This window comes from Suncus etruscus, chromosome 4 (assembly GCF_024139225.1).
Source record: "Suncus etruscus isolate mSunEtr1 chromosome 4, mSunEtr1.pri.cur, whole genome shotgun sequence".
NCBI lineage: Eukaryota > Metazoa > Chordata > Mammalia > Eulipotyphla > Soricidae > Suncus > Suncus etruscus.
Window position 1 is genome coordinate 28,562,141 of NC_064851.1, and position 26,032 is coordinate 28,588,172.

A 26,032-nucleotide genomic window follows, 5' to 3' on the forward strand; every position below is an offset into this window, starting at 1 on the left:
ACAAAACATCCTTTTAAGCTTTGACTCCAGCACAGCTGATTCTAGAAGAAGGAAAAAAAGAACCCGTTGAACTCTAAGGAGAAAATCCGTTGTTTTTTGGCAGGTTTGTGAGGGTAAAGGTTGAGGCAAGGTTGAATGACAGGGCAGTCGATTAGAAGAAGGTCCAGCTGGAAGCTTTACGCGCCCTTCCACCCAGATTCCCCAGTCCGTGAAGGCCACGCCTTAAGCCCGCTGCGCCCTCCAAAGCCCCAACAGGGTCGAATAGAGTTGCATCCTCCTCCGGGCCTACTCTCCCCAAAGAGGTCCACCCCAGCTGCTTCCTGCGCAAGCGCAGTAGCGCTAACTCCCAAGGTTCAAAGCGCAGCGAAGCGAAGCTTTGGGGTCGACTTGGCTCCGAAGCCAAGCCCGGAGTTCCCAAGGTCACGCGAACTCGCGGCCGAAAAGGTCACGGCGCATGCGCTCTGCCAAGTCGCACTCCACTCTCTTCCGCTCCTCTGCTCCCGCAGAGTTGGACCCAGTCCGTCCCTTCACTGGCTCCGCCCCAGTGGGCGTGGCCAAGGCCGCACCCACCTCTGGGCCCCCTCCCAGTGTAGAACTAACTCGATCCTTTTTCCGTGGCTGCTGCGGCGTCATTCCAAGTGTTGCTTGAGCAGTGTGCGCTTGACTGCGGGGGCTGGAGCGGCACCGAAATGGCTGTGGTGTTGAGACGAAGCAGCGGGGTGAGGAGAGTGGGGATGCTGGCGGATGGAGATGAGGGTATTTGGGGGCCCGTAAATGCCCTCGGAAAGCGCAGACAACTTTTAGTGGGAAGGAGCGGAGTTTTGGGACAGTTTGACACCACCCAGTCTTAACACACACAGACACACAATGCTGGGGTGCTGGACTTTGGGACACTTAGATCCCCGGGTACAGACACACACACACACACACACACACACACACACGGGTACACACACACACACACACACACATACAATTTCATGCATTCTCACCACCCTTCCCTCTGTGGGTCAGATGCATCCTCCCTTTTGAGATTCTTTGTGTTAGGTTTTGGTTTTTTGTTTTGTTTTGTTTTGTTTTTTGTCCCCCCACCCCTGTTTTGTTTTTCTTTTGCCCAGGACTTCTGCAAGCACGGGCGAAGGAATCAAAACTAATTCAGCCATGCACATTCTTCTTTTGCTAAACTCTGACTTGACTTCTCTCCCTGGGGAAACAGCTTTGCTTCTCTAGCTTCTACCTAAGAAAGCAGAACTTAATAAAGTTTCTGTCATTCTGCAGTAAAGATACAAGAATTGGGATCATCTCATCTGCACAGTCACGCGGTGAAGGAAAATGGAGTACCTATTCCTTGTGATATTTAATATGTTAAATGCGTTTTGCAACGTAGAGGCTGGGTGCTGGCACGTAGGCCAGAAAAACCTGCCGTAGAAATTTCCTCTGAAGTTTTTACCTGCATATTCTAGTATTCTAGTTTGTCTTCTGCTATCTGAAATGTTAAGGATTTTTTTTTATATATATAAGAGAATGTCTTCACTTTTCTAAGTTGTCACTTTTGGGCGAGGTCGAGTTAAGTCTAGGCCGGGACAGTAGCAGTTTTGGAATTCATAATTCTTCTGAAGGATTGTAATCCATGTTTGTCCGTTGCTGTACAAGTTAATGATCTGGTACATATATGTTAAAGGCAGAAGTTGTGAAGATTCTAAAACCTGATCATGAAATTGGATTTAGACAAGTTTTTTTGTTTTGTTTTGAAGTAAATACAGGTTTTATTTTGAATTATTTAGAAGGGAGGGAAAGCATAAGAAAGAGAATAATAAATAACATGATCAAGAGAGGGTGGGGGCTTCTCCAAAGGCGGAGAGAGTCCTGGTACACAACCTCGCTTGAAAACATGAAAGGAGGGCCCGGAGAGATAGCACAGCGGTGTTTGCCTTGCAAGCAGCCAATCCAGGACCAAAGGTGGTTGGTTCGAATCCGGTGTCCCATATGGTCCCCCGTGCCTGCCAGGAGCTATTTCTGAGCAGACAGCCAGGAGTAACCCCTGAGCACCACCGGGTGTGGCCCAAAAACCAAAAAAAAAAAAAAAAAAAGAAAACATGAAAGGAAGTACACATCTCAAGAGAGAAGATGCTGGCAACATATGTGGGGTATCATGTACCTCCCAGACGCCTCTAGACAAATTGTATTGCTTTATCTCAAGCAATTACAGGATGTACTGATATTGCTGAGTTGGTTTCTGTCTTATGGAAATTTGATGTTACATTATTCTGGGCTGAGAGCCAAAAACAATATACCTTTCATGGGACACTAAGCTTTGAAGATGTATCTCAATAAATAATCTACTAAGGTTAGCCCCATTTTCTACGTTTGGGAAGAAACTATAAAAAAAATTGTATTTGGTCCAACTCCTCAAAAACGAGTCTGGGCTCAAGCTTGATGAATCTAACTACAAGTAATTAGTATGTTCTGTTTTGTCTGTGAAGCCACCTTTCAAATAACTCACTTTACTGTGAAATTAAAAGATTTGGGGGATCCAAGAGATAGTAGTACAACAGGAAGGGCATTTGCCTGGAACATCCTGGCTGACCTCAATTAGATCCCTGGCACCACATTGTAGATCTCCCTGGTGAGATGAGATTCCAGGCACATTGAGAGCTCTCACACACACACAAAAAAAAATCCATGAGCCACTGGGTGTGTGTGTGTGGGGGGGGAAATAACTCACTTTATTTTAGGTGGGAATGGAATATTTATAGGGGAAAGAAGGGTGAAAACTCTGTTTTAGGGGATTAGGGAAAACGAAGTGTAGGGGATTATGGAAAGTAGGCTGTGTGCTCTGAGTAAACAGGGTGTGTGCTCAGTGTGTTTAGCTACAAGTTAGGGTCACCTGAGTGCAGAATCATGAGTAACCCCTGAGCACGGTCTGTTTTTGGCCCCCAAAAGATTACTAGGCATTCTTCCTAGATTATAGCTACCATTGTTCTTTTTTTTGGGGGGGTTGGCAACTTGCCCTGTTCTGAGCATTATTTTTTCTTATGCAATAGGAATAAATGTAGTGCCTTAATCCGAGTTTTGACCTGAAACTTGTGAATTGATAATTGATGTGTGGAATGTCAGTGAGCAAGAGTAGGTGTGTGGTCTAAGAGAATTGGATATGAGAACCTAAGGAACCATATAATCTTACCATATAAGATTAATGAAAAGTATATAGGAAATAAATTTTCATAACAAATTTTTCAAAATAAATTTATTTATTTATTTTAATAAATTTATTTTAAAGGGTCATTCAAAGTAAGATATTCATAAAAACCTGCATTGTCTTTTGTTTTGTTTTGTTTTGGGCCCACACCTGGCAACACTCAGGAGTTACTCCTGACTACTGCTCAGAAATCATTCCTGGCATGGTTGGCTGCATGCAAGGAAGGCAAATGCTCTACCTACTTGAAAACTCTATACTCTAGTAATGTGAATACTACCTGATTCACTTTTTAAAATTTCTATATAACGGGCACTCAAATATATGAAAATTAGCGTATCTACTGTGACATATTTTTAATTGGGAGAGCTGGAGTTAGCTATACTGTGGTGCTCAGGGACTACTTCTGACCCTGTGCTAGGGGACTATGCATTCTGGGGGTGGAGTCTAGGTTGGGTCCTTGCAAGACAAGCGCTTTAACTCTTGTACTCTCCAACCCTAATGTGGAAATTAAATTTTAGTTGAAGGCATTTAAGTAATACCATAAAAGTACTATTCCTTAGGATCCAAACGATAGTACAGAGGGTAAGACATTTGCCTTGCATGTGGCCCGCCTGGGTTTGATCACTAGAATCCCATATGGTCAGGTGAGCACTGCAAGGTCTGCTGAGTGTAGAACCCGGAGTAAGACGGAATATCACTTGGTGTGGCCCCAAAACAAAACAAAAATACTATACTTTTGAATATGGTCAAATAAGCTATTGTACTTAGAATTGTTTTATCTTTCTTTTCTGATTGAGGTTTAGTTGAATTTATTTTAATTGTTCTTTACAGGTCCTGAGAAGTATTTCTCGTTTTGACTGGAGATTACTACACACAAAACCTGCTGTAAAACATGAACCGGGATTGGGATTTAGTTTTGGTACATCTTTTATTCTGCAATTTTACTTTAAATAAAGACACACATATATGTTATATTTGTGTATAGACATAAAATATATAACTATATGTATTTTTCAGGAATATTTGTCAACAAGCAGTAATATCAATGAATAAGTAAATATAAAAAATAATCACTGCCTACATATGTTCACATTTGGTCACAAAAAATTTTCTTTTATGATACCCTCCTGAATCAGCTACATATGTAGATTTACTTGGGTACTAAGTGGAGATCCCAAAATAAGTAGAAAATATAATGATATTTATGAACATTTTTCATTCAAGAAAAAAAATATTTTTTTTGTTTTTTGAGTCACACCCAGCAGTGCTCAGGGGTTACTCCTCGCTCTGCATTCAGAAATCACTCCTGGCAGGCTTAGGGGACCATATGGGATGCCAGTAATCAAGGCAGGATCTGTCCTTTGTTGGCCAAATGCAAGGCAAACGACCTACTATTTACTGTGCTATCTCTTTGGCCCCATTTAAGAAAATTTGAGTGCAACAAATACCTCTTAAACACTTATTAGGAACATAATTCTAGGTTTATAAACCTGTGTTTATAAGCCAATGCCTGTTTTTATTGCAATATATCTGAACTGCAATTTTAAGGCTTCTAGGTGTTATCTCCTCATGCCCAGAAAATGGGAACCCTTTAGTATTAGAAGGAAAATAAATCCCCCCTTCCTCTCTAAAATGAAAAACACAAATGAAAAATTTGAAGTTATACTTATTTGCCATGTTTGATCCTTAAAGTGTTTTTTGCTTCAAAGTTACTACCTTTCCTCTAGTTAAAAGCCCATTTTCTAATTTATTTTTATCAGAACATATTTAAAAAGCAGCTGAGAGGGCCTGGAATGTAGCTAAGTGCTAGTTAATTTTTTGTTTAAATGAGGCCCTAGTTTAATCCTCAACACAAACATTTACAGAACACATAGCTGAGCGCAACACACATTTGACACAAAAAATAATGTCAAAAATTTATGTTTATCAGGTTTTTTTTATAATTTTTATTTTGACCATGTTGGCTGACATATCTTTCACAGTAGTATTTTAGGTACATATTAATATTGAATCAGGGAAATTCCCATAACCAAATTTGCCCTCCCTCCACCTTCGTTCCTGTCCTGCATCTCACATCCCCCACCCTTACCCCCCGGGCTGCTAGAATAAGTGGTCCCCTCTGTGTCTAGCTTATTACTTAGTGATCATATATCTGGTTGGTCTGGGTACCCACCCCAGTTTTGGTTTTTATTTTATTTTACCTTTTTTTTGTTGGTGGTTGTGAGGTTGAACCATATATGTCTTATTCTTGACTCTTTGTTCAGTGATCACTCCTGCAGTGCTTGTGGTAATGTTGAGTTTCTGGGATTGAAAATGTTGGCTGTATGCAAAGCCTTATCTACTGTATGATTGCTTCAGCTCCCTTTATTGTAAAGATTGTTAGCTTCTTGATAATTTTTTAACAGAATGAAAATTTCCAAGCGATGTAAGGATAGAAGTTTGGGGAATCAGATCTTTTTATTGAATTATTAGCATTGGGTTGGCATGATTGCTTTGTATTTTCGGTTTGTCACATGCATATTCAAACTGAGTAGTCTACCAGAAGAAATTAAGTCTGCTGAGTGACAGATGAGATAGAAACAAATGTTGAGGAGAAAGATTGAAACTCAAAGAAATGTGAATAATCCATAGAATCAATTTTATTTGCTTTGTATCTATAAAATGTGATGACTACAACATACAAATTTTTGAAGAATAATTTATCATTTAATGTTTCTTCCACAGAGTGACTAGATCAAAGTAGTTTCTCAATAAGTAAAAGATTTTCTTTTTATCCCCATTACCCCCATTTAACTTTGAGTCAGACTGTCCTCCATTTTAGAAGTAAAATTGTAATGTAGAAAATACTAGACTTGTACTACTGATTTTTATGAGAATTTATTCACTATAAAGCTATAATCTTAATCTAGGATTCAGCTTCCTTGAGAGATGAAATCTTAGACTATTTGACTCAACATCAAAATTCTAACATCTTTTCTGGTGGGTGGGTGTCACACTTGGCGATACTGGGCCTTCTTCCTCCTTGATGTTCAGTCTCATCAGTATTTAGGAGATCATGTGGGGTCTGGAATCCCTTTTAGCTATATTTCCCCGGTCATCTGACATCTTTTGTGTTCTATTTTTTTCACATTCTAATATGTTGAGGCCTCATTAAAACCCAATGAATACAGATTTGAAAGAAGGTAATAGTAATTGACTCTTGTCCCAGCATAGCTACCATTTTGAAATAATATATTATAAAATTATATATTACATAAATTATATATTATATAATATAACATATAAGTTATAATCATACAACTTCATATGTCATTGAATTAATTGGATTGATTATTGCATAACAACTTTATATTATCTTTTGAGAACTTGTCCCCATTTTACTAGTTGCTTTGTGCTAATCAATAATAAAATAAGCTTAACAGAAGGGTAAAATTGAAATTAGGTTATTGAAATTAGTTATTTTGGAACAAGTTTTATTTTATTATGTTTTAGTCTCATGATATCTCCCTTTTTAGGTTGATTCTTGATTGGAAGAGTACTTATGTATTATTTCTTTTCAAGATTAATAAGCCTTTGATAATTCTGCTTAGAATTAGTGACAAGTAAAATAATTTTTTCCTCTTTATCTTCCCAATTGAAAGAGAAAAAAATAAAGTTTAGCATTTGTAAGTGTTAGAAATCTTATTTATCTTCTTTGGTATTTATATTAATATCAGTTAATTTCTATTGTACCACAGAAGTCTATTTTTTTTTGAAGGGGGTCACACTTAGTGGTGCTCTGGTTACTCCTGGCTCTGTGCTCAGAAATCCCTCCTTGAAGGATGGGAGGACCATATGGGATGCTGGTGATTGAACCCAGGTCTGCTTCATGCAAGGCAAAAGCCCTACAGCTCTGCTATCTCTCCAGCCCCTACCACAGAAATCTTGATTAGCTTGAAAACAATTCACTGTATGCAGTAGGCAATATTCTTTGACATTCTGATTTAAGAAGGGCTAGTATTTCATAAATATACACATTAATAGCATACTTTTCCTCATCTTGTTCCCTTGTAATGTTTTCTAAATTACTTTCCCTTAGAGCTCACTGAACAACAGAAAGAATTTCAAGCTACTGCTCGAAAGTTTGCCAGGGAGGAAATAATCCCAGTTGCTCCACAATATGACAAATCTGGGGAGGTAGGTATATATGTTAAGGGTAGAAAACTGTTAGAGTTTCATAGGAGAATAAGTACAAACTATATTTTAAGCATAATGGCACTTTCCTTTTCTTTTTTTGAAAAATCTTTTAGTACCCTGTCCCCCTAATTAAAAGAGCCTGGGAACTCGGCTTAATGAATACACACATCCCAGAAAGTTGTGGTAAGTTTTCTTCAGATTTTTAATCCTAGAACTGGATATGAAAATTGTAAAACTAACTCTGTTGCTTTTAATAGCTTTTTACCTTTGTCTTTGTTCAATATTTACCTACATTTAGAAGCTTTGTAATTTAAGAGGCATTTTCCTTCTTTATACTCTGATTCAATTTTAACTTGATCTAAACTGTGGTAACTTCTATCTCTAGAGATTGTTAGCTTGTTTCATTTTAATATATATTTTATTTAGCCTTTATATTATGTAAGAGAACTTCTTTTTCCCCTCAGGTCAAAGGGTCAGAGTTGTAACAGAATTGAAATAATTTTTTTAAATAATTTTTTGATACTTGTTTTTTGATCATACCTGGCTATGCTTAGGGCTTTCTCCTGGCAGTGCTTGGGATCAGATGGGATGCCCGGGATCATACCCAGCTCATTTAGAGTCCTACCTGCTGTACTATCACTCCAGCCTTTTAATCAAGTTTATACATAATCAAGTTGAAACAGCAAAATAGGTCTAGATTGCAAATAGAAAGAATTCTAATTTTCAATTTAGAGAAAAATAATCTTGGTAGTATACTAGCTAGAATACTTTTAAAATGTGATATGTTAGAGATTTTTTTTAAATTTGCTTTTAAACAAATTAGGTTACAAGTGGAAGTAGTGAAATAGTTTGCCTTTAATTGCTTTAAGATGTATTCCACATTTTAATGAATGCTCAAATATTGTAGGAGGTCTTGGACTTGGAACTTTTGACGCATGTTTAATTACTGAAGAATTGGCTTATGGATGTACCGGGGTTCAGACTGCTATTGAAGCAAATTCTTTAGGGGTAAGTTACTTTGAAAATTAACTAACTAAACTGATGTTAATAGCTTACTACTAGGTTTGGTAAATTAGTTGAATGAAGTCTTGTTTAAAAATGTAATTAGCAGGGGCCTGAGTGGTAGTACGGTGGAAGGACATTTGCCTTGTATGCGGCTGACTCAAGACAGATGCGGGGTTTGATCCTGGCATCAATCCCACATGGTCCACTGAGCCAGGAGCGATTTCTGGGCTCAGAGCTAGGAATAACCCTGAGGGCCCATGAGTGTGGCCCAAAAATCCACACACACACAAAAAGTAAACAGGAGGTCACAGAGCAAAAGCACAGGGAGTAGGGCATACGTTTGCCTTGCTCGAAGTCAAACTGGATTCAGTTTCCCAGTGTGATTCTCCAGCATTCCATCTAGTGTGGCCCCAAACCAAAAGAAACAAAAATGTACACAGGATACTGAAATTACTGCAATAAAACCTTGAGGCCATTAATATATCAATAGTTAATCATTCTGGTCTGATAATTCTGATCATATTGTCTCTGGTACTTGCTGCTAGCTATTTTGGTGGGGAAATTCTATTTTTGTTTTTTTTCTGTGGTATTTCTTAAATAAGGGCAAAGCCAAGAAACTATATTCAGGAGAGTGATTTAGATGATTTGCTGCCACTGTTGGCAGTGCTGACATTTGATAATCAATTCTTAGGATGCTTAAGCAAGCACACCATTTCATTTACCCTAATTTTAATTATTTGTACATGTACTATATTAGAGTTTTCATATTACATATCTTTTAATTTTGTTTAAATAATTGGGCTTATAGATACAATTCTGTTTAGTTTTAACTTTTGAGGGGGAGTCACACCGGGCAGCACTCAGGGGTTACTCTTGGCTCTACTCTCAGAAATCACTCTTGGCAGGCACGTGGGACTGTATGGGATGCTGGAAATTGAACCGGGGTCTATCTGGGGTGGACAGGTGCAAGGCAAATGCCCTACCACTGTGCTATCACTCGGGCCCAGTTTTAACTAATTTTTTTTTCGGCCACACCCATTTGATGCTCAGGGTTTACTCCTGGCTAAGCGCTCAGAAATTGCCCCTGGCTTGGGGGGACCATATGGGACGCCAGGGGATCAAATTGCGGTCCTTCCTTGGCTAATGCTTGCAAGGCAGACACCTTACCTCTAGCGCCACCTCACCGGCCCCTAGTTTTAACTATTTTTTAAGAGATATAATAAAGGACAATTATTGAGCTAACTCCTTGGGAGAAAATAATTTTCTTTTGAATAATAACACCTCTCAATTTACATATCTAATAAAAATATCTTTTTCCTTTGGTAGCAAATGCCTGTGATTCTTGCTGGAAATGATCAACAAAAAAAGAAGTATTTGGGAAGGTTGACTGAGGAGCCATTGATGTGTGTGAGTATGTGCAGATTCTGCTTGATTGCTTTTTTATTAAGAGTTTTAAAAGTATGTGAGGGGGGGGGAACAATAGTACAGCAGTAGGGCATTTGCTTTGCTTATAGACTACATGGGTGCAATCCTTAGCACCACCAAAAATGAATCATGAGTCAGGAATAAGCCCTGATCACTGTCAAGTATGGCCCAAAACCAACCAAGCAAAAATTAAATATATCAGACAACTTTTTAACAGTTATCAGCATGTACATGTAAAAGTATGTTCACTATAATATCTAATCATCATAACCTATGAATATAGAAAAGATTGCTGTGCATTTTTCCTCTCCTAGTTCATAGTAGCAATGAATGTCTACATAGATGTTTTTTGTTTTACTTTGGGCCACACCCAAAAGTAAGGGTATATGCAAAATCTCAAGCCAACAGTCAAAATGAAATAGTCAACTAGTATATTAATTATAATTGTTTATTTATATGGAGATTCAGGTTATTTTTAAACATCTAATATTTAATTTATACTAAATATAATTTTCATTAAAATATTTTTTAGGGGCTGGAGAGATAGCATGGAGGTAAGGCGTTTGCCTTTCATTCAGAAGGATGGTGGTTCGAATCCCGGCATCCCATATGGTCCCCTGTGCCTGCCAGGGGCGATTTTTGAGCATAGAGCCAGGAGTAACCCCTGAGCGCTGCCCGGTGTGACCCAAAAACCAAAAATATTAATAGATTTTAAATTATTTAAAAATAAACAGCCATGGGGCCGGAAAGATAGCTTGGAGGTAAGGCATTTGCTTTTCATGCAGAAGGTCAGTGGTTTGAATCCCGGCATCCCATATGGTCCCCTGAGCCTGCCAGAGTGATTTCTGAGCATAGACCTAGGAGTAACCCCTGAGTGCTGCTGGGTGTGACCCAAAAACCAAAAATCCAAAAGAAAAAAAAATAAAGTCATAATTCATTGCAAGAGTTTAGGGATACTGTGCTATCAGCTATTAATATATAAGTGTATTTTAATAATTTTGCAGTTCTAGAGTTTTTAAAATCATGTTAAAACCAAACAAAATGTATCCTAGGACTGGAGAGGATAAGTATTTGTTTTGCATGCATCTTACCTGAATTTGATCTCTGGCATCCCATATGGTCTCCTGAGCACTGTCAGGAGTAATGTCTGTGTACAGAGCCAGAAATAGGCCCTGAGCATAATCAGGTATGGCCCAAAACTTAACAAAATATCATTTTTTTTCTTTTAAATATCATTTCTTTAGATAGTATAAAGGTTTTACACAGAATCAGAAATATCCCTGAGTGTAGTATAGGGCATTGCCCAAAAAGAAGCAAAAAAAAAAAATCAAGTATTTAATGCTCAATTTTTTTTTGTTTGTTTTTGTTTTTCGGGCCACACCCGTTAGATGCTCAGAGGTTACTCCTGGCTAGTGCTCAGAAATTGCCCCTGGCTTGGGTGGACCATATGGGATGCCGGGGGATCGAACCATGGTCCTTTCCTTGGCTAGCGCTTGCAAGGCAGACACCTTACCTCTAGCGCCACCTCGCCGGCCCCTTAATGCTCAATTTTTAAGAACTATATTAATCACAAAGTATGTAATCTAATGGATGTTCTATAAATTATATTTCCATGTAATAGTTCTGTAGAGATTTTGCTTTTTTAAAAACAGGACTGGGAGGGACACATGGAGAGAGAGTGCAGGAATTAAGGCACTTTCCTTCCATGAAGGTGATTCTGGATTCACCCCCATAATATATATGATCCCCTGGGCACTGCCAAGAGTAGCCTCCAAGTACTGCTAGGTTTAGGTGAAACACTCCCTTCCCCACGGTAAAAGAAGTTGGGAATTTTACAACATAGTTGACCTGGTATGTGTAAGGGTTTGAACTTGGCACCACAGAGTGAAATTTTAAAACATGGTACATCCAGGTAAGGCACAAAAGAACAAAACAAAAATTATGCATTTAAATTTTATAATACATTTATATTTTTATTTATTTAAAAATATTGGTTTAGAAAAAACAGTGCCAGAAAGATAGTACAGATGTTAAGACTCTTGTCTTATATCCCATTGATCTGATTCAATTTTATTGTACTAATATGATCCCTGAGAACCAAGCCAGGAATAGCTTTAGAGCACCATTGGGTGAAACCTCCAAACTATAAATAAATAATTGACATAAGCAGAAATTGTTCTTATAAATATTCATAATTTATTACATTTAATTTTCCCCCTCATTTTCAAGGCCTACTGTGTTACGGAACCTGGGGCAGGCTCTGATGTAGCTGGTATAAAGACCACAGCAACAAAGAAAGGAAATGAATATATTATTAATGGCCAGAAGATGTGGATAACCAATGGAGGAAAAGCCAATTGGTTTGTTACTGAAAATACTTCTTCTTACTTTATAATCAGAATCTTTTCCTTTATTAATAAGCTCTCATATTTCAAGTATTTATGGAATTCAAGGTTTATGAGAGATTGATTATCAGTAGTGATTTTATGGGCATTGAGAAATAGTATAGGGTTTAATGTGCTTGCCTTTCTAATAACCAATTCTAGTTTGATCACTGTCAATACATATGGCCCCGAGGCACTACCAGGAGTGATCCCAGAGCACAGAACCTTAAACCTTGAACATAACTGGGTTTGTCCCAAAACCACAATAAAAAATAGTGATTTGCAAAAAATATTTTTAAACCTTGAAGTATTCAAATTAATTCTGACATTTACTTTCAAACAAGATGTAACAAAATATTTGCTCTGGTTAAATCTGGTTAGGAAGACTAGAAATCCTATATAATCTTAGAGTTCTACTTTCTATATTTTCCACCACCACCTTTGGGTGTGGCCCCCTCAAAAAAAAATAAAATAAATGAAAAAAAGAAGTCACTTGAATTATATATAAAATGTAAAAAATATGTTATTTGCAGAATAAAATGAAAAGCTTTTCATAGGAATATTAATAGGCATCAGTGATGTGAAGAGTCTGATGTAATTTATTGTTGAAGTAATAGAGTCATCAAACCTCAGCATCAGGGGCCGGGAAGGTGGCACTAGAAGTAAGGTGTCTGCCTTGCAAGCGCTAGCGTAGGATGGACCATGGTTTGATGCCCCGGCGTCCCATATGGTCCCCCCAAGCCAGAAGTGACTTCTGAGCGCATAGCCAGGAGTAACCCCTGAGCATCAAACGGGTGTGGCCCAAAAACCAAAAAAAAAAAAAAAAAAAACCTCAGCATCAGACCAAAAAAAATGAGAATAGTTATATTGGTAACACGTTTTAAAGTTTTTATGTTTTTATGAGGGCCTGGGAGGTGAGGGTGTAGGAAGTTAATGATTTCTGGTTTTGTTTTGTTTGTATTTTTGTTTTGTAATGTTAGGGATCAAACACATGGCCTCAAAAATGCAATACTTATAATCAACAATCAGGTTATATTCCTGGTCCCTTGGCAGCACATTTTAAAGTACAAGTTGACAACATGGAATAAATTCAGAAACAAATAGATGCCGTATATTAGGAAAAGTCTAGATAGCAAGTCCCATAAAGATTAAAGAAATTAGACTTGTTTACCATGAAATAATATCACACTGAAGAAAAAGCAGACTTTTATATTTGATTCGGGAAATCAGTTTAGACTTAGTGAAAGTTAGAAGACAGGCTCTTATAGGAAATAGGATGAGAAGTTTTCTAACAATAGTGCTTGTGTGTTAAGTTATGGAATATAATGCATTTAACCATCACTACAAATATAGAGACTCCAGAGAAGGACTTTTTGTGATTGGAATAAGTGGGCCATCTTTAAAACATCTGTCAGACTTCTGATTTGATTGTATATATAGCCTGTACTGCTGCTGTTTGGCAAGCAAATCATTATTCCTGGGAATAGCAGTTATCTTTAAATAAGTCATTATACTCCTAGCAAATAGTAAAAAAAAATGAACAATTTAAGTTGAACCATTTGAGAAAATATAACAGTGCGATTATTATTTATAATTTAAGAATCATCATAATTTTAATTATAGCTTTTCTAGTAATAATACAGATTAGTTAAGTAAAATTGAAGAGTAAAGTCATTTATCTTAAGCATAATTTACTTCATAGTACTTAAGTAAAGATTTAAAAAGAAAAGAAAGAAGGCCAATGATGAAAAAAAAGCATGTTTTACTGATTCTAAACACAAAAAATAGAGGTCATTTTAAGAAAATTCTTTTTGAAGTATCCAATACCAGACCAAAGCAGTAGGGTGTTTGCTTTGCACATGGCCGACCTAAGTTTGAACCCTGGCCATATGGTCCCCAAGTCCTCCAGGAGTGATCCCTAACCACAGAGTCGGGAGTAAGGTCTGAACACTGCTGGGTGTGGCCCAAACCACCTCCCCACCCTAAAAATTATCCTGCACCAATTTATATAGACCATTTTGCCTTTTTTTCTTCATGTATTATTTTAAAATATTTCTGGTAAAAATTCTTTTGGCGGGAAAACGCAGTATTTATTTATATTTATATTTCAACTCAAAAAGAAACAGTAATGATTCCTTATCATATGCTGTATGATAATGAAGACAGTAGTCAGCATATAGGGCCCTCTGTCTCATATAGCTCCTTTTCATGGCAGCACTTTTTAGGTGGCTCTTATCCCTTCGAAGTTAGGTTAATCTTAAGATAGAAAAATAACAGTTCTAACATATAAATATTTTTTTATTTTCTATTTTCTTTAGATGAGATATTTCTTCTTACAGTTCATACTATGATAAACCTTACATGGCTTATTAGTAAAAATAGTAGACTTAGATCTGGGGAATTAGCTACCAAGGTTGGACTTCATGTCTGGTGGCAGCAAATTGCTGCCTTGAACAATGAGCCTACATAGTAAGGATTATGTTAGGAGTGATCCTATAGCCCCTTAACTCTGCTTGTGAGCCATTTCCTTTCCCCAAAAACAGCTTGGCTTGAAATACTCATTTTTTTGCTACATCATAAGTAGGTGAATTGGGCAAGTTTTCAATCTCTCTAATTCTTTGTTTCTTTCTTTATAAATAAGGTAAATAATAATTGAGATTTGAGATAGTTTGATCAAATTATAATCATCATATTTTACATATACTATTATCTTTGTAATCATGTATATGTGGGTCTATTTATATCAGGTACTTTTTATTGGCTCGTTCTGATCCAGATCCTAAAACTCCTGCTAGTAAAGCCTTTACTGGATTTATTGTAGAAGCAGATACCCCAGGAATACAGATCGGAAGAAAGGTATGTTTTTTTGTTATTAACCTCAAAATGTTTTCAACTATTGATTTCAAAGTTACTGTCTCCTTTTTTAAATACATTGTTTATGGGGCCAGAGGAATAGCACAGCGCAAGGAGTTTGTCTTGCATGTGGCAAACACAGGATGGACACTAGTTCTAATCGCAGCATCCTACATGGTTCTCGAGCCTGCCAGGGACGATTTCTGAGCACAGAGACAAGAGTAGCCTCTGAGCACCACTGGGTGTGGCCCCAAAACAAAAAGAACATTGTTTATTAAATTAGAATAAAAATAAAGCTATATTTTAATGCTACTTGGTGAAATGGCATATATCTATCTGAGGATTTTTAATAGGCATTGAGGGAGAAACAAATTTAATTATCACCTTGTATATTGCTTTTTTTGCTACTACTAAAATATAATAAATTATATAAAACTAAACAAATCAGGGCCGGAGAGATAGCATGGAGGTAAGGCGTTTGCCTTTCATGCAGGAGGTCATCGGTTCGAATCCCGGCGTCCCATATGGTCCCCCGTGCCTGCCAGGAACAATTTCTGAGCCTGGAGCCAGGAATAATCTCTGAGCACTGCCGGGTGTGACCCAAAAACCACAAAAAAAAAAAAAAAAAAAAAAAAAACTAAACAAATCAGATTGTTTCTTCATTATTTTTCCTGACACTAAAAATTAGCTTCAAACATAGAATTGATCTTTATAAGTAGTATTTGTAGACCTTTAGATTAATGTTGGTTTCATTGTAAAATAATATTTAAGACTTGGGTTTAACAAACTTGGCCAAGGTTCTGATTGTAAATAGTTTAGGCTTTGAGGGTCTAAACTATTTACATTAAATATGATCGATATTTTAAAACACTTCTGCCATTGTAGCAAGACTTTCTATGTAAAAGAAAGTGACTATATACCTATAAAATTTCCTAACAAAATAGATATTGCAGCCTATAATTGATTAATTCTTGTTTTAAAGAATTACAGAAAGTCATTTAAACAAGTTAAAATACAATTTATGGTGTTGAGTGGTAGAGCACATTCTTTGCATGGGTGAAACTCTAGGGTGATCCCTATTACTAAAAGAGAAAAAAAATCTAGCTAAAAATTACTCCTTCCTAATAAATATAATTTTTCTTGTTAGGAAATAAATATGGGCCAGAGGTGTTCAGATACTAGAGGAATTGTCTTTGAAGATGTGAAAGTGCCTAAAGAAAATGTCTTAATTGGTGAAGGAGCTGGTTTCAAAATTGCAATGGGAGCTTTTGATAATACCAGACCTCCAGTAAGTAATAAGCCTTAGTAATCTGTACAGAAGCATTATTTATTATTAAATAGTATTAATATTATATGTGATTTATTTCTTTTTAGACTTTTTCCAACCTGTTCGCCTATTTTACAGAAATTATTTTAGCAAAAAAAAGCTTTCTGTAATTACTGCTAGATTCAGAAACATTTCATACTTGATTTAATCATTCATATTGATAATAAGATTTCCTTTTCCTCACTAAGAACATTTTTCCTACAAAGATTTTCCTTGTTAACAGTAGGAATAGTTTGGGCCTGGAAAGACAGTACTCTGGGTAAGACGTTTATCTTGCATGCAGCCAACCCAGGTTTTATCCTGGGCACTCCATATGGTTTCCTGAGCCCCCCAGGAGTGATACCTGAGGACAGAATCAGGAGTTAACCTTGAGCACTACTGGATGTGGCTCAAAAACCAAAAAGTAAACAAAATAAAATAATAAAAAAAAAAACCGCAGGAATAAATTCTTTGTAGGCTCCTGCACAAATTCCTCTCTAACCTTTACTCATAAATAACACAAATTGAAATATTTATGCTCATGTACGCATTCTTGTTGTCTTTAGGTTTAAGTTTTCTTTGTTGAGGCTTTATGTTACATTATAAGATAAATTACACACAAAACTGTGTTTTAAGGGTGACATGTTTTGATTTATATTAAAATACAAGGTTGCAGCCGGTGCAGTGGGACTTGGACAGAGAGCTTTGGATGAAGCTACCAAGTATTCCCTGGACAGGAAAACTTTTGGAAAACTGCTTGCAGAGGTAACTTTAATGCTATACTAGCTTTGTTGAAATGTAAAGATTTTCGTGTTCTTTTAACTAACTTAACAATGTTTTTAAAGTATAAACTTGTATTTCTGCTTTCATAACTAAAAGATAAAATGCTGTTCTTAGGATAGGTTTTAAGAATAGATTTTCTTTAAACTTTGCCTCTATTGTTCACTGGTGCCTTATAAATTAAGAACAGCTATTTATTGAATTCATTTTAGCTTCTTTATATAAAATAATTATATAAAAATATTTCATTTTTGGGTTGGGAAGATAGCTGAGTGTGCTCTTTAGTCCCAGGCACCACACAATCCCTATTGAGAGATAGGTCCCACCCCTAGCCACCACTAGGTGTGGTCTCAAAACAAAACAAAGCAAAAAAACAAACTTCATTTATAATTGTTCTCATTCTTTTCTTTCTCATATTCTTAGGAAATCCTTCAGTCTATTATTTGTTATTATAGCCAATTATTTTTTAATAATTGCTTCTAAATGTATCTGTAAATGGCCCCTCTTTTGTTGGTTTTTGTGCTATATATGTTGGATTTAGGGTTTATTCCTGACTCTGTTCAGGGATCACTCCTGCAGATTTGGTTGATCTTATGGGGTGCCAGGTATTGAAAATAGAGTGGCCATGTGCAAGACAAGTGCCCTTGTTGTACTCTCTAATCCAAGATGTTTTTTTTTTTTCTTTCTTAATTACTTCTGTCATTTTTGGATAAGTATTCTCCAAACCCTAAGAGAAAGGATCTTTTATTTTTTTTTTTTTTTTTAAGATTTGTAGTTATTTTTGAGGGGGGGGGGGTAGCCTACCTTTCCCATAAATGAAAACTGGAAAGAGAATCTGTCCCATATGCAGAGACTGAATGAATCTTTTGCTTTATTTGAAATCTCCCATTCTTGTGTGTTTATTAAAATTCTAGTTCTGGGGCCAGAGAGATAGCATGGAGGTAAGGTGTTTGCCTTTCATGCAGAAGGACAGTGGTTCGAATCCCGGCATCCCATATGGTTCCCCAAGCCTGCCAGGAGCAATTTCTGAGAGTAGAGCAAGGAGTAACCCCTGAGCACTGCCAGGTGTGATCCAAAAAAAAAGAAGAAAAAATTCTAGTTCCAATACCAATGAATTCGAATCTCAGCCTAATTTATTTTCTTTTTCTGTGTCACTTCTCAATTAGCATTTAAATTCCTCCTTGACACACTTTGGGAATTATGTTAATGTCCTTTAAGAATATGTGAGAGTGGGCTGGAGAGATAGCATGGAAGTAAAGCAAATGCCTTGCATGGAGAAAGACGGTGTTTGAATCCTGGCATCCCAGGTCCCCCAAGCCTGCAAGGAGCGATTTCTTAGCATAGAGCCAGGAGTAAGTGACCCCTGAGTGCTGCCGAGTGTGACCCAAACACACACACACACACACACACACACACACACACAAAGAATATGTGAGATTGCTCAGAGGGCTGGAGCACGTGCCTTGTAAGCAAGAGCCACAAGTACAGTACTCAGCACCCTCAGGAGCAGTCTCAGAATACCACCTGGTGTGACCTGAAGATTTAAAAATAATCCCGTTTTTTCTTTGAGCACCTTCTTTTATCCTGTTTTTTCCTCTTTTTTTTTTTTTTTTTTTTTTTGCCACACCTGGGTAGGCCCAGAATATATTCTGTATTCTGTGTTCAGGAATCATTTCTTTAGTGTTCAGGGACTTTATGTAGTGCCAGAGATTAAACCATATGCAAGGCAAGTGCCTGACTCTAAACTCTCTTCATCCTTGAACTCTTCCTTTTTTTTAAAAAAAAAACTAAGCTTTACTCTTGGTCAAAAGAGGGTATATATTAGTTGATTCATGTTGAAGAACTATACATACATAGAAACGGTTTAATACAAAATATGTTTAAAATATAATTATTTGTTTAGTTTGCTTATAAACAGATCTGTTATCCTATTTGGATCTGTAATAGCCCCATCCTTCTCACCAAGAAGCTGATAATTCTTGATTGTTTACACCACAGTATAAATTTTCTTTTATGTTAGCTATTTGTTTTGTTTTTGGGATTATACCCAGCTCAGAGGTTTCTCCCAGTAGTGTTTAGAAGTCCTTGTAATGCCAGAGATTAAATTTAGGCAGAGTTTTCAGATTAAGCCTTTGAGCTATACCCCATCTCCTATGTTCTGCTTCTGTTGGGCTCTCTAAATATTGGGGGGAGGGGCTAGTTTTGGGCTACACCTGGCAATTCTTAGGGGCTACTTCTGACTTTCCACTCAAGAATTACTCCTGTTGGACTTTAGGAATCATACGGGATGCTGGGCGTCCTATCTGCGTAATATCTCTCTGGCCCCTGAAAATTGTTTTCTGAATCAGCATCTACTACTAGGACATTGAAAGCTTTATAGCTTTTTCATATTAAATAGAGAAAAGACTTAGTCTTTGCTATTAATCTGTTAATCTCAAAATAAAGTCTTTTGTCATTTTATATCTCCTGAAATTTTCCTTTCCTCTTAATTTCCATGAAAACTGCTGGCTTGGGCTAGAGAGATAGTGCAGGAGGTAAGGTACTTATCTTGCATGTAGCTGCCTCTGCCTTGACCTTTGAGCATTACTTGAAAGGACATGCCCTCCTCCCAAATAAATACCTTAGTATGCCAGTTCTAAACAACTTTCACTTCAAATTTTTGTGAGGCCTGATAGGTGATTTGGGGCCACACCTAGCTATTCTCAGAGACTATTTCTGACTTTTGTGCACATGAGTGGCCCCTAGAAACATTTGAGATGTGAACCAGGCTACATGGAAGGCAAGTGCTTTATCCCCAGTATTACCTCTCTGCTCCAACTTTTCACATGATAGAGCAGTGACAGGACTATGCCACTAAATGTAGTAAATATGTTAAATTGAAATTTTAGCCCACAGTTAATTTTATGCTTTTTTCTTTTTAATTCTAGCACCAAGGGATTTCGTTTTTGCTGGCTGAAATGGCAATGAAAGTTGAAATAGCTAGGTTAGCTTACCAGAGAGCAGCTTGGGAGGTTGATTCTGGTCGTCGAAATACCTATTTTGCCTCTATTGCAAAAGCATATGCTGGAGATATTGCAAACCAATTAGCTACTGATGCTGTGCAGATTTTTGGCGGCAATGGATTTAATACAGAGTATCCTGTAGAAAAATTAATGAGAGATGCCAAAATCTATCAGGTAAGGTTAAAAATAGATTGTTTTTTATAGTATGTATAATATTCACAAATGACATTTTTATACTATTAAAATATTTTATATCACTAGTATTAATAAGCAGCTGTTGTAGTTTGCTATGAGTGAATGTTTTGAAATTAAGGTACAAAAAAGAAGGATGCTTTTATGTATACGTGTTAAAGGGAGAATAGCTTAACAAAGTAAATGATGGACATGTATAGTATATCCACATCAGCTGTCTTTAACTTGTATGATTATAGTCAACCTCTAATCTCATAACTATGGAAGTTCATTAGAATTAATTCTAGCATTTTGTTTTAAATATAGACTGACTAAATTTAATTGATTAAAATGTTTTTGGTAGAACCATATGAAGAGACAGTAACTTCAATATATTCCAAATTAAATTGATAGTTAAAAAATCTTAGAGAGGGGCCGGCGAGGTGGCGCTAGAGGTAAGGTGTCTGCCTTGCAAGCGCTAGCCAAGGAAGGACCGCGGTTCGATCCCCCGGCGTCCCATATGGTCCCCCCAAGCCAGGGGCGATTTCTGAGCACATAGCCAGGAGTAACCCCTGAGCGTCAAGCGGGTGTGGCCCAAAAACCAAAAAAAAAAAAAAAAAAAAAAAATCTTAGAGAGGGGCCGGCGAGGTGGCGCTAGAGGTAAGGTGTCTGCCTTGCAAGCGCTAGCCAAGAAAGGACTGCGGTTTGATCTCCCGGCATCCTATATGGTCCCCCCAAGCCAGGGGAAATTTCTGAGCGCTTAGCCAGGAGTAACCCCTGAGCATCAAACGGGTGTGGCTCAAAGAACCAAAAAAAAAAAAAAAAAAAAAAGTAGACTTTTGGGGCCGGAGAGATAGTACAGTGGTGTTTGCTTTGCAAGCAGCCAATCCAGGACCTAAGGTGTTTGGTTCGAATCCCAGCGTCCCATATGGTCCCCCATGCCTACCAGGAGCTATTTCTGAGCAGATAGCCAGGAGTAACCCCTGAGCACTGCCGGGTGTGGGCCCCCCCCAAAAAAAAAAATTTAGAGATAGAAATAGTCTAGTAGGGGCCAGACTGATAGCACAGCAGTAGAGCGTCTGTCCTGTGTCCTGCATACAGCCAAGCCAGGATGGACCCAGGTCTGATCTGTGGCACTCCATATGGTCTCCTGAGCCCAGGAGTGATTTCTGGTGCAGAGTCAGGAGTAACTCCTGAGTGCCACGTGGGAAGGGAGGGAGGGAGGCAGGGAGGTAGGGAGACAGTGAGGGAGGGAAGGAAGGAGGGAGAGAAGGAAATAAAGGAAAGAAAGAAAAGGAAGGAAGGAGAGAAAGAAAGGAAGGAAGAAAGAGGGAGGGAGGGAGGGAGGGAAGAAGGAGAAAGGAAGAAAGAAGAATGAAAAAGAAGGAAGAGGGATGGAGGGGAAGAGAAAGAGAAGAGAGGAAAACAGTCTAGTAAATATATAAATAAACACATATGTTCTCCACTTTATTACCCAAACACATATGTTCTCCATTTTTTATTACCCAAACTCCTCAGTATATTTTTCCTTACTTACCTCTACCTTGAGCAAATTTTTTGACAAATACAGTCACTTGGCATCTCCGGGTTGGATCAGAGAATGCGACAAGAAGAAGATATAAATGTAATGTAGCCTTTTAGTTTAGATATGAGATAAGTGAGGGACAGAATTTGTACCTTGCCCAAAGATTATCTGGTGATACTCTCACTCTCATGAAGGTTGTAATTGTAGTTATTATTATCACTCATTTAACTTTTTCTTGGTCACCTGAGAAAATAAACAAAATTTTAGGATTGAAAGTTTGACTGGAAGTGTGGGTTGGCTGCTAGGGATAGATATGTAAGTGAACAGAGCTAGATTATTCTAGCATCTTTTTCTTTAACAACTCTATTGCTTTGAATCAAGAGAAAATGTTAGTCATATTTAAGAGTGAGAAAGAAAATGACTGAAGAGGATAACTACCAAAATATAGTTCAAGAAAGCTGGAAAAAATAGTGACATTTAAACTTTAATTTTCTAAAGTTATTGAAATGTTGATATCCTTTTATTTGTCTATATGTTATACTTCTCTAGTGCTTTGGTATATGAATGACTTCTTAAGATGATTAAAGGAGATTAAGGAGATAATTTAAACTAAAAACTAATTTTGTAGAGAATTACCTATTTTTGTCATTTCCTGTTTTTTTGTTTTGATTTGTTTTCATTTTGGTTTTGGGGCCACACCCGGCAGTCCTAAGGGTTTACTCCTGACTCTGACCTCAGAAACAACTCCTGGCAAGCTCAGGGGACCATATAGGATGCCAGATGGTTAGTAACATGCAAGGCCTTACCTGCTGTGCTATCACTTTGAGCTTTGCCCTTATCCCTTTTTGAGTACTGCCTATTTTCAAAGGCTTTACACAATTCAATTTCAATTACAGACTATATATATGTATATGCACATGGTTTGGTTCATTTTGTTCATTCATTCATGGAATTTATACTACTGTTTAAAATATTAAGGGGGGCTGGATCAGTGGCACAGCGATGGAGCATTTGCATAGCTCACAGACAACCCCGGGATGGATCTGGATTTGATCTCTGGCATCCCATATGGTCTCCCCAGCCTGCCAGGAGCTATTTCTGAGCACAGAGCCAGGAGTAACCCCTGAGAGGGGCACGGTGTGCCCCCCCCCCAAATAAAATAAAGTATTGATTAAGGGCGGGAGTGATTGCACAGCGGTAGGGCATTTGCTTTGCATGTGGCAGACCGAGGACAGGCCTGGATTTGATTCCCGGCATCCCATGTGGTCCCCCAAGCCTGCCAGGGTCGATTTCTGAGCGCAGAGCCAGGAGTAACCCCTGAGTGCCACTGGATTTGGCCCCAAAACAAACAAAAAATAATAAAAATAAAATAAATAAAATATTGATTATATTTATGTACTGGAAATGTTTAATATTTTTATTATTTTGCAGATCTATGAAGGTACAGCACAAATTCAAAGGCTTATTATAGCCCGTGAACACATTGCCAAGTTTACAAAATAACAGCATCCTTATAGAACTATATGAGTTCTTGTTGAGTAATTATAACATAATCTAATATTTAAGTTTTAGGGACATAAAGGACTATAGTTTTTTTTTCTAGTAAAAATTTTAAAGTAAGTACTGTTGCACTAAATGTATGCTATTGACGCTAGTAGTAGTTTTCTATTTTAATGTTATTACTTGCCTTTTCTCAGATACACTTGGTTTCATTAAATTGTCTTCTCCTTAGTACAATTGTACTTAAATTCTATCAACCTAGAAAAATACACGTTCTGTTATTCTTTTTACTTATTTTTAATAGAAATTCTTGCCTTTTTTCAGATAGATCTGGTTTCATTAAATTGTCTTCTCCTTAGTACCATTGTACTTGAATTACTTGAATTTCATTAACCGAGAAAAATACATATTTTGTTATTTTTTTACATTTTTTAATAGAAATTCCTTAGAATTTCAGTTCTTTAAAATGAAAAAAAAAAAGACTTTGAAAATAGTTTCCAGAATATTCAGAAATTTACATTGAGAAAATATGATTTGGTATATAAAAGACTTTATTGACATACTGGAATTGTGTTACAGAGATCATTTGCCTACATTTTGAAAAGTACTTGTTTTCAGTTTTACAATAGTAACAGTCCAAAATATAGTGTACGTGTCTGATGTTCTATTATATATCAATCAGTAGTTACTTGAAAATCTTTTTTAATTCTAAGCCCACAATTCACTTGCTTTTTGTAAAATCATCAATAAAACTTGGCCCAAATTATTTTATGACTATTGTTCTCTGGATGACTTTTGATCTATTGTATACAATATTATGTGTATACATCATGAAAAAAACAAATAAAATTATTATATCTTATTAGTTTGTGTTCTTTATTCAAAGTTTTATTATTTAATATTATATATTTATTATATGAGAAAAGCCTTGTTTTGGTTTTAAACTGCATGAAGTTTAAATTAAGCCTATTTTATCTTAAGTTATATGTTTCAGAAGATATAAAATAAGCAAATTTGGGGACTGGAGAGAGCTCAAAGAGCTGGAGTGCACTTTCTGTATGTGGTGGCCCCTGATTTCATCTTAGTACTACGTTTCTGAGTACCACTCCAGGACTAGTCTCTGACACCACTAGCTGTGTAAAAATATAACCCAAAGGCATAGTTTTGTAAAGGGGCTGGAGTGATGGTACATCAGGTAAGGTACTTACCTTGCGTGAAGCCAACCTGGGTTCGATTCCTGCCACTCTATATGGGCCCCTTAGCCAGCCAAAAGTAAACCAAGAACAATAATGGCCTCAAACACCATATGGGATGCCAGGGATCAAATCTGTGACAGCTGTATGTAAGACAAGCACTCTACCTGCTGTATGTACTGCCTTAACTCCTGTTCTCTCTGCACCCCAACCATTTCTTAAAGGGATTTCTTATCTCTTTTATCACTAAAATTACATGCATTAATAAAGTAACCTCAAACTAGATTCAATATTCCAAAATACCAAGAGCTCACATTTTCTTCAGAAGACTTGCACATGATCCAGTCTTCTGCGCTTTCACTGTCACCTGCCTTATTCCAACAGGGTGTTCTTTTTTGAAATTAACTTTTGTATTATGCTACCTGAAAAAGTGGTGCTACAGTAGGTGAAAAGGAGCCAGTACCATTCGGGAGTCCTTTAAGTCATCTTGTTTTGGCCACAGCCAGAAGTGCTCAGGGTTTACTCCTATCTCTGTTCCGAAATTATCACTGGCAGGCTCATAGGACCATAGGGTTTGAACCCGATCAGCCACGTGCGAGGCAAATGCCTGACCTGCTGTGCTATCACTCTGGCCCTCTCTTAAGTCACTATTAAAAGCAATCAATGTGTGTGTGTGTGTGTGTGTGTGTTTGGGAGTGCTCAGGTATTACTGCTGACTATGCTAGGGATGCAACCTGCTATTCCAAAGGAAGTGCCTCACTTTTGTAATATCTAATTGTTTCTCAAACACATAAGACTTAAATGCAAGAGAATACACAAATTTATTTTTAAAAAGTTTACTGTTGTATTGAGATAGTAATACTGCTAAACATACTTTTTATGCATACATCATTGTGTACCCCCCACCCACCAGAGAGCCTTCTCTTTACCACTGTTCCCAAAGGACCCCTCTCACACCACCCACACTTACTTGCATACAAGCTTAGTTTTATACATGAAAATCCTCAGTTTCAGGGGCAGGAGCAATAGTACAGTATGTGGGGCACTTAGTTTTTATGTGGCTTGCAGGGATCTATTCCTGGCACTGCATAGGGTTCCTCACTTAATCCCTGCCAGGAAAGAAATGATTTCCTGAGCACAGAGACCCAGAAGTAAGCCCTAAGTTATACCAAAAATAACTCCAAAACAATTGAGTTCTGATGGTTTAGACCAGGGGTCTCAAACTCAATTTACCTGGGGGCCGCAGGAAGCAAAGTCGGAGTGATCCTTGAGTGCAATGTCAGTAGTAAGCCTTGAACATTGGGGGGTGTGACCCAAACATCTAAAAACAAACAAAAAGATTCCTCTAGGGCAGGACCACAAAATGTTGTACGAAGGGCCATTTGCAGCCCCTGAACCGCAAGTTTGAGACTCCTGGTTTAGACCTTCTGTTGTTTCCTTTACTGTATTTCCTTTTTATCTTCTGTGGGTAATCTGTCTCTTTATTTCTCTCACCCCCTCCCCATACATATAT

General features: G+C 37.4%; 1 protein-coding gene across 1 annotated transcript; it reads left to right on the plus strand.

Annotated features, from left to right (window-relative positions):
- The first annotated feature begins 404 nt into the window (after window positions 1-404).
- ACADM (acyl-CoA dehydrogenase medium chain) lies at window positions 405-24,175 on the plus strand. Its single transcript, XM_049772052.1, has 12 exons — window positions 405-719; window positions 4,031-4,118; window positions 7,278-7,375; window positions 7,489-7,558; window positions 8,283-8,383; window positions 9,707-9,787; window positions 12,035-12,165; window positions 14,937-15,045; window positions 16,190-16,330; window positions 17,018-17,113; window positions 20,056-20,304; window positions 23,258-24,175. The coding sequence occupies exons 1-12, from the start codon at window positions 690-692 to the stop codon at window positions 23,327-23,329; spliced, it is 1,266 nt and encodes a 421-aa protein (XP_049628009.1). The 5' UTR covers window positions 405-689; the 3' UTR covers window positions 23,330-24,175.
- The last annotated feature ends 1,857 nt before the right edge of the window (window positions 24,176-26,032 follow it).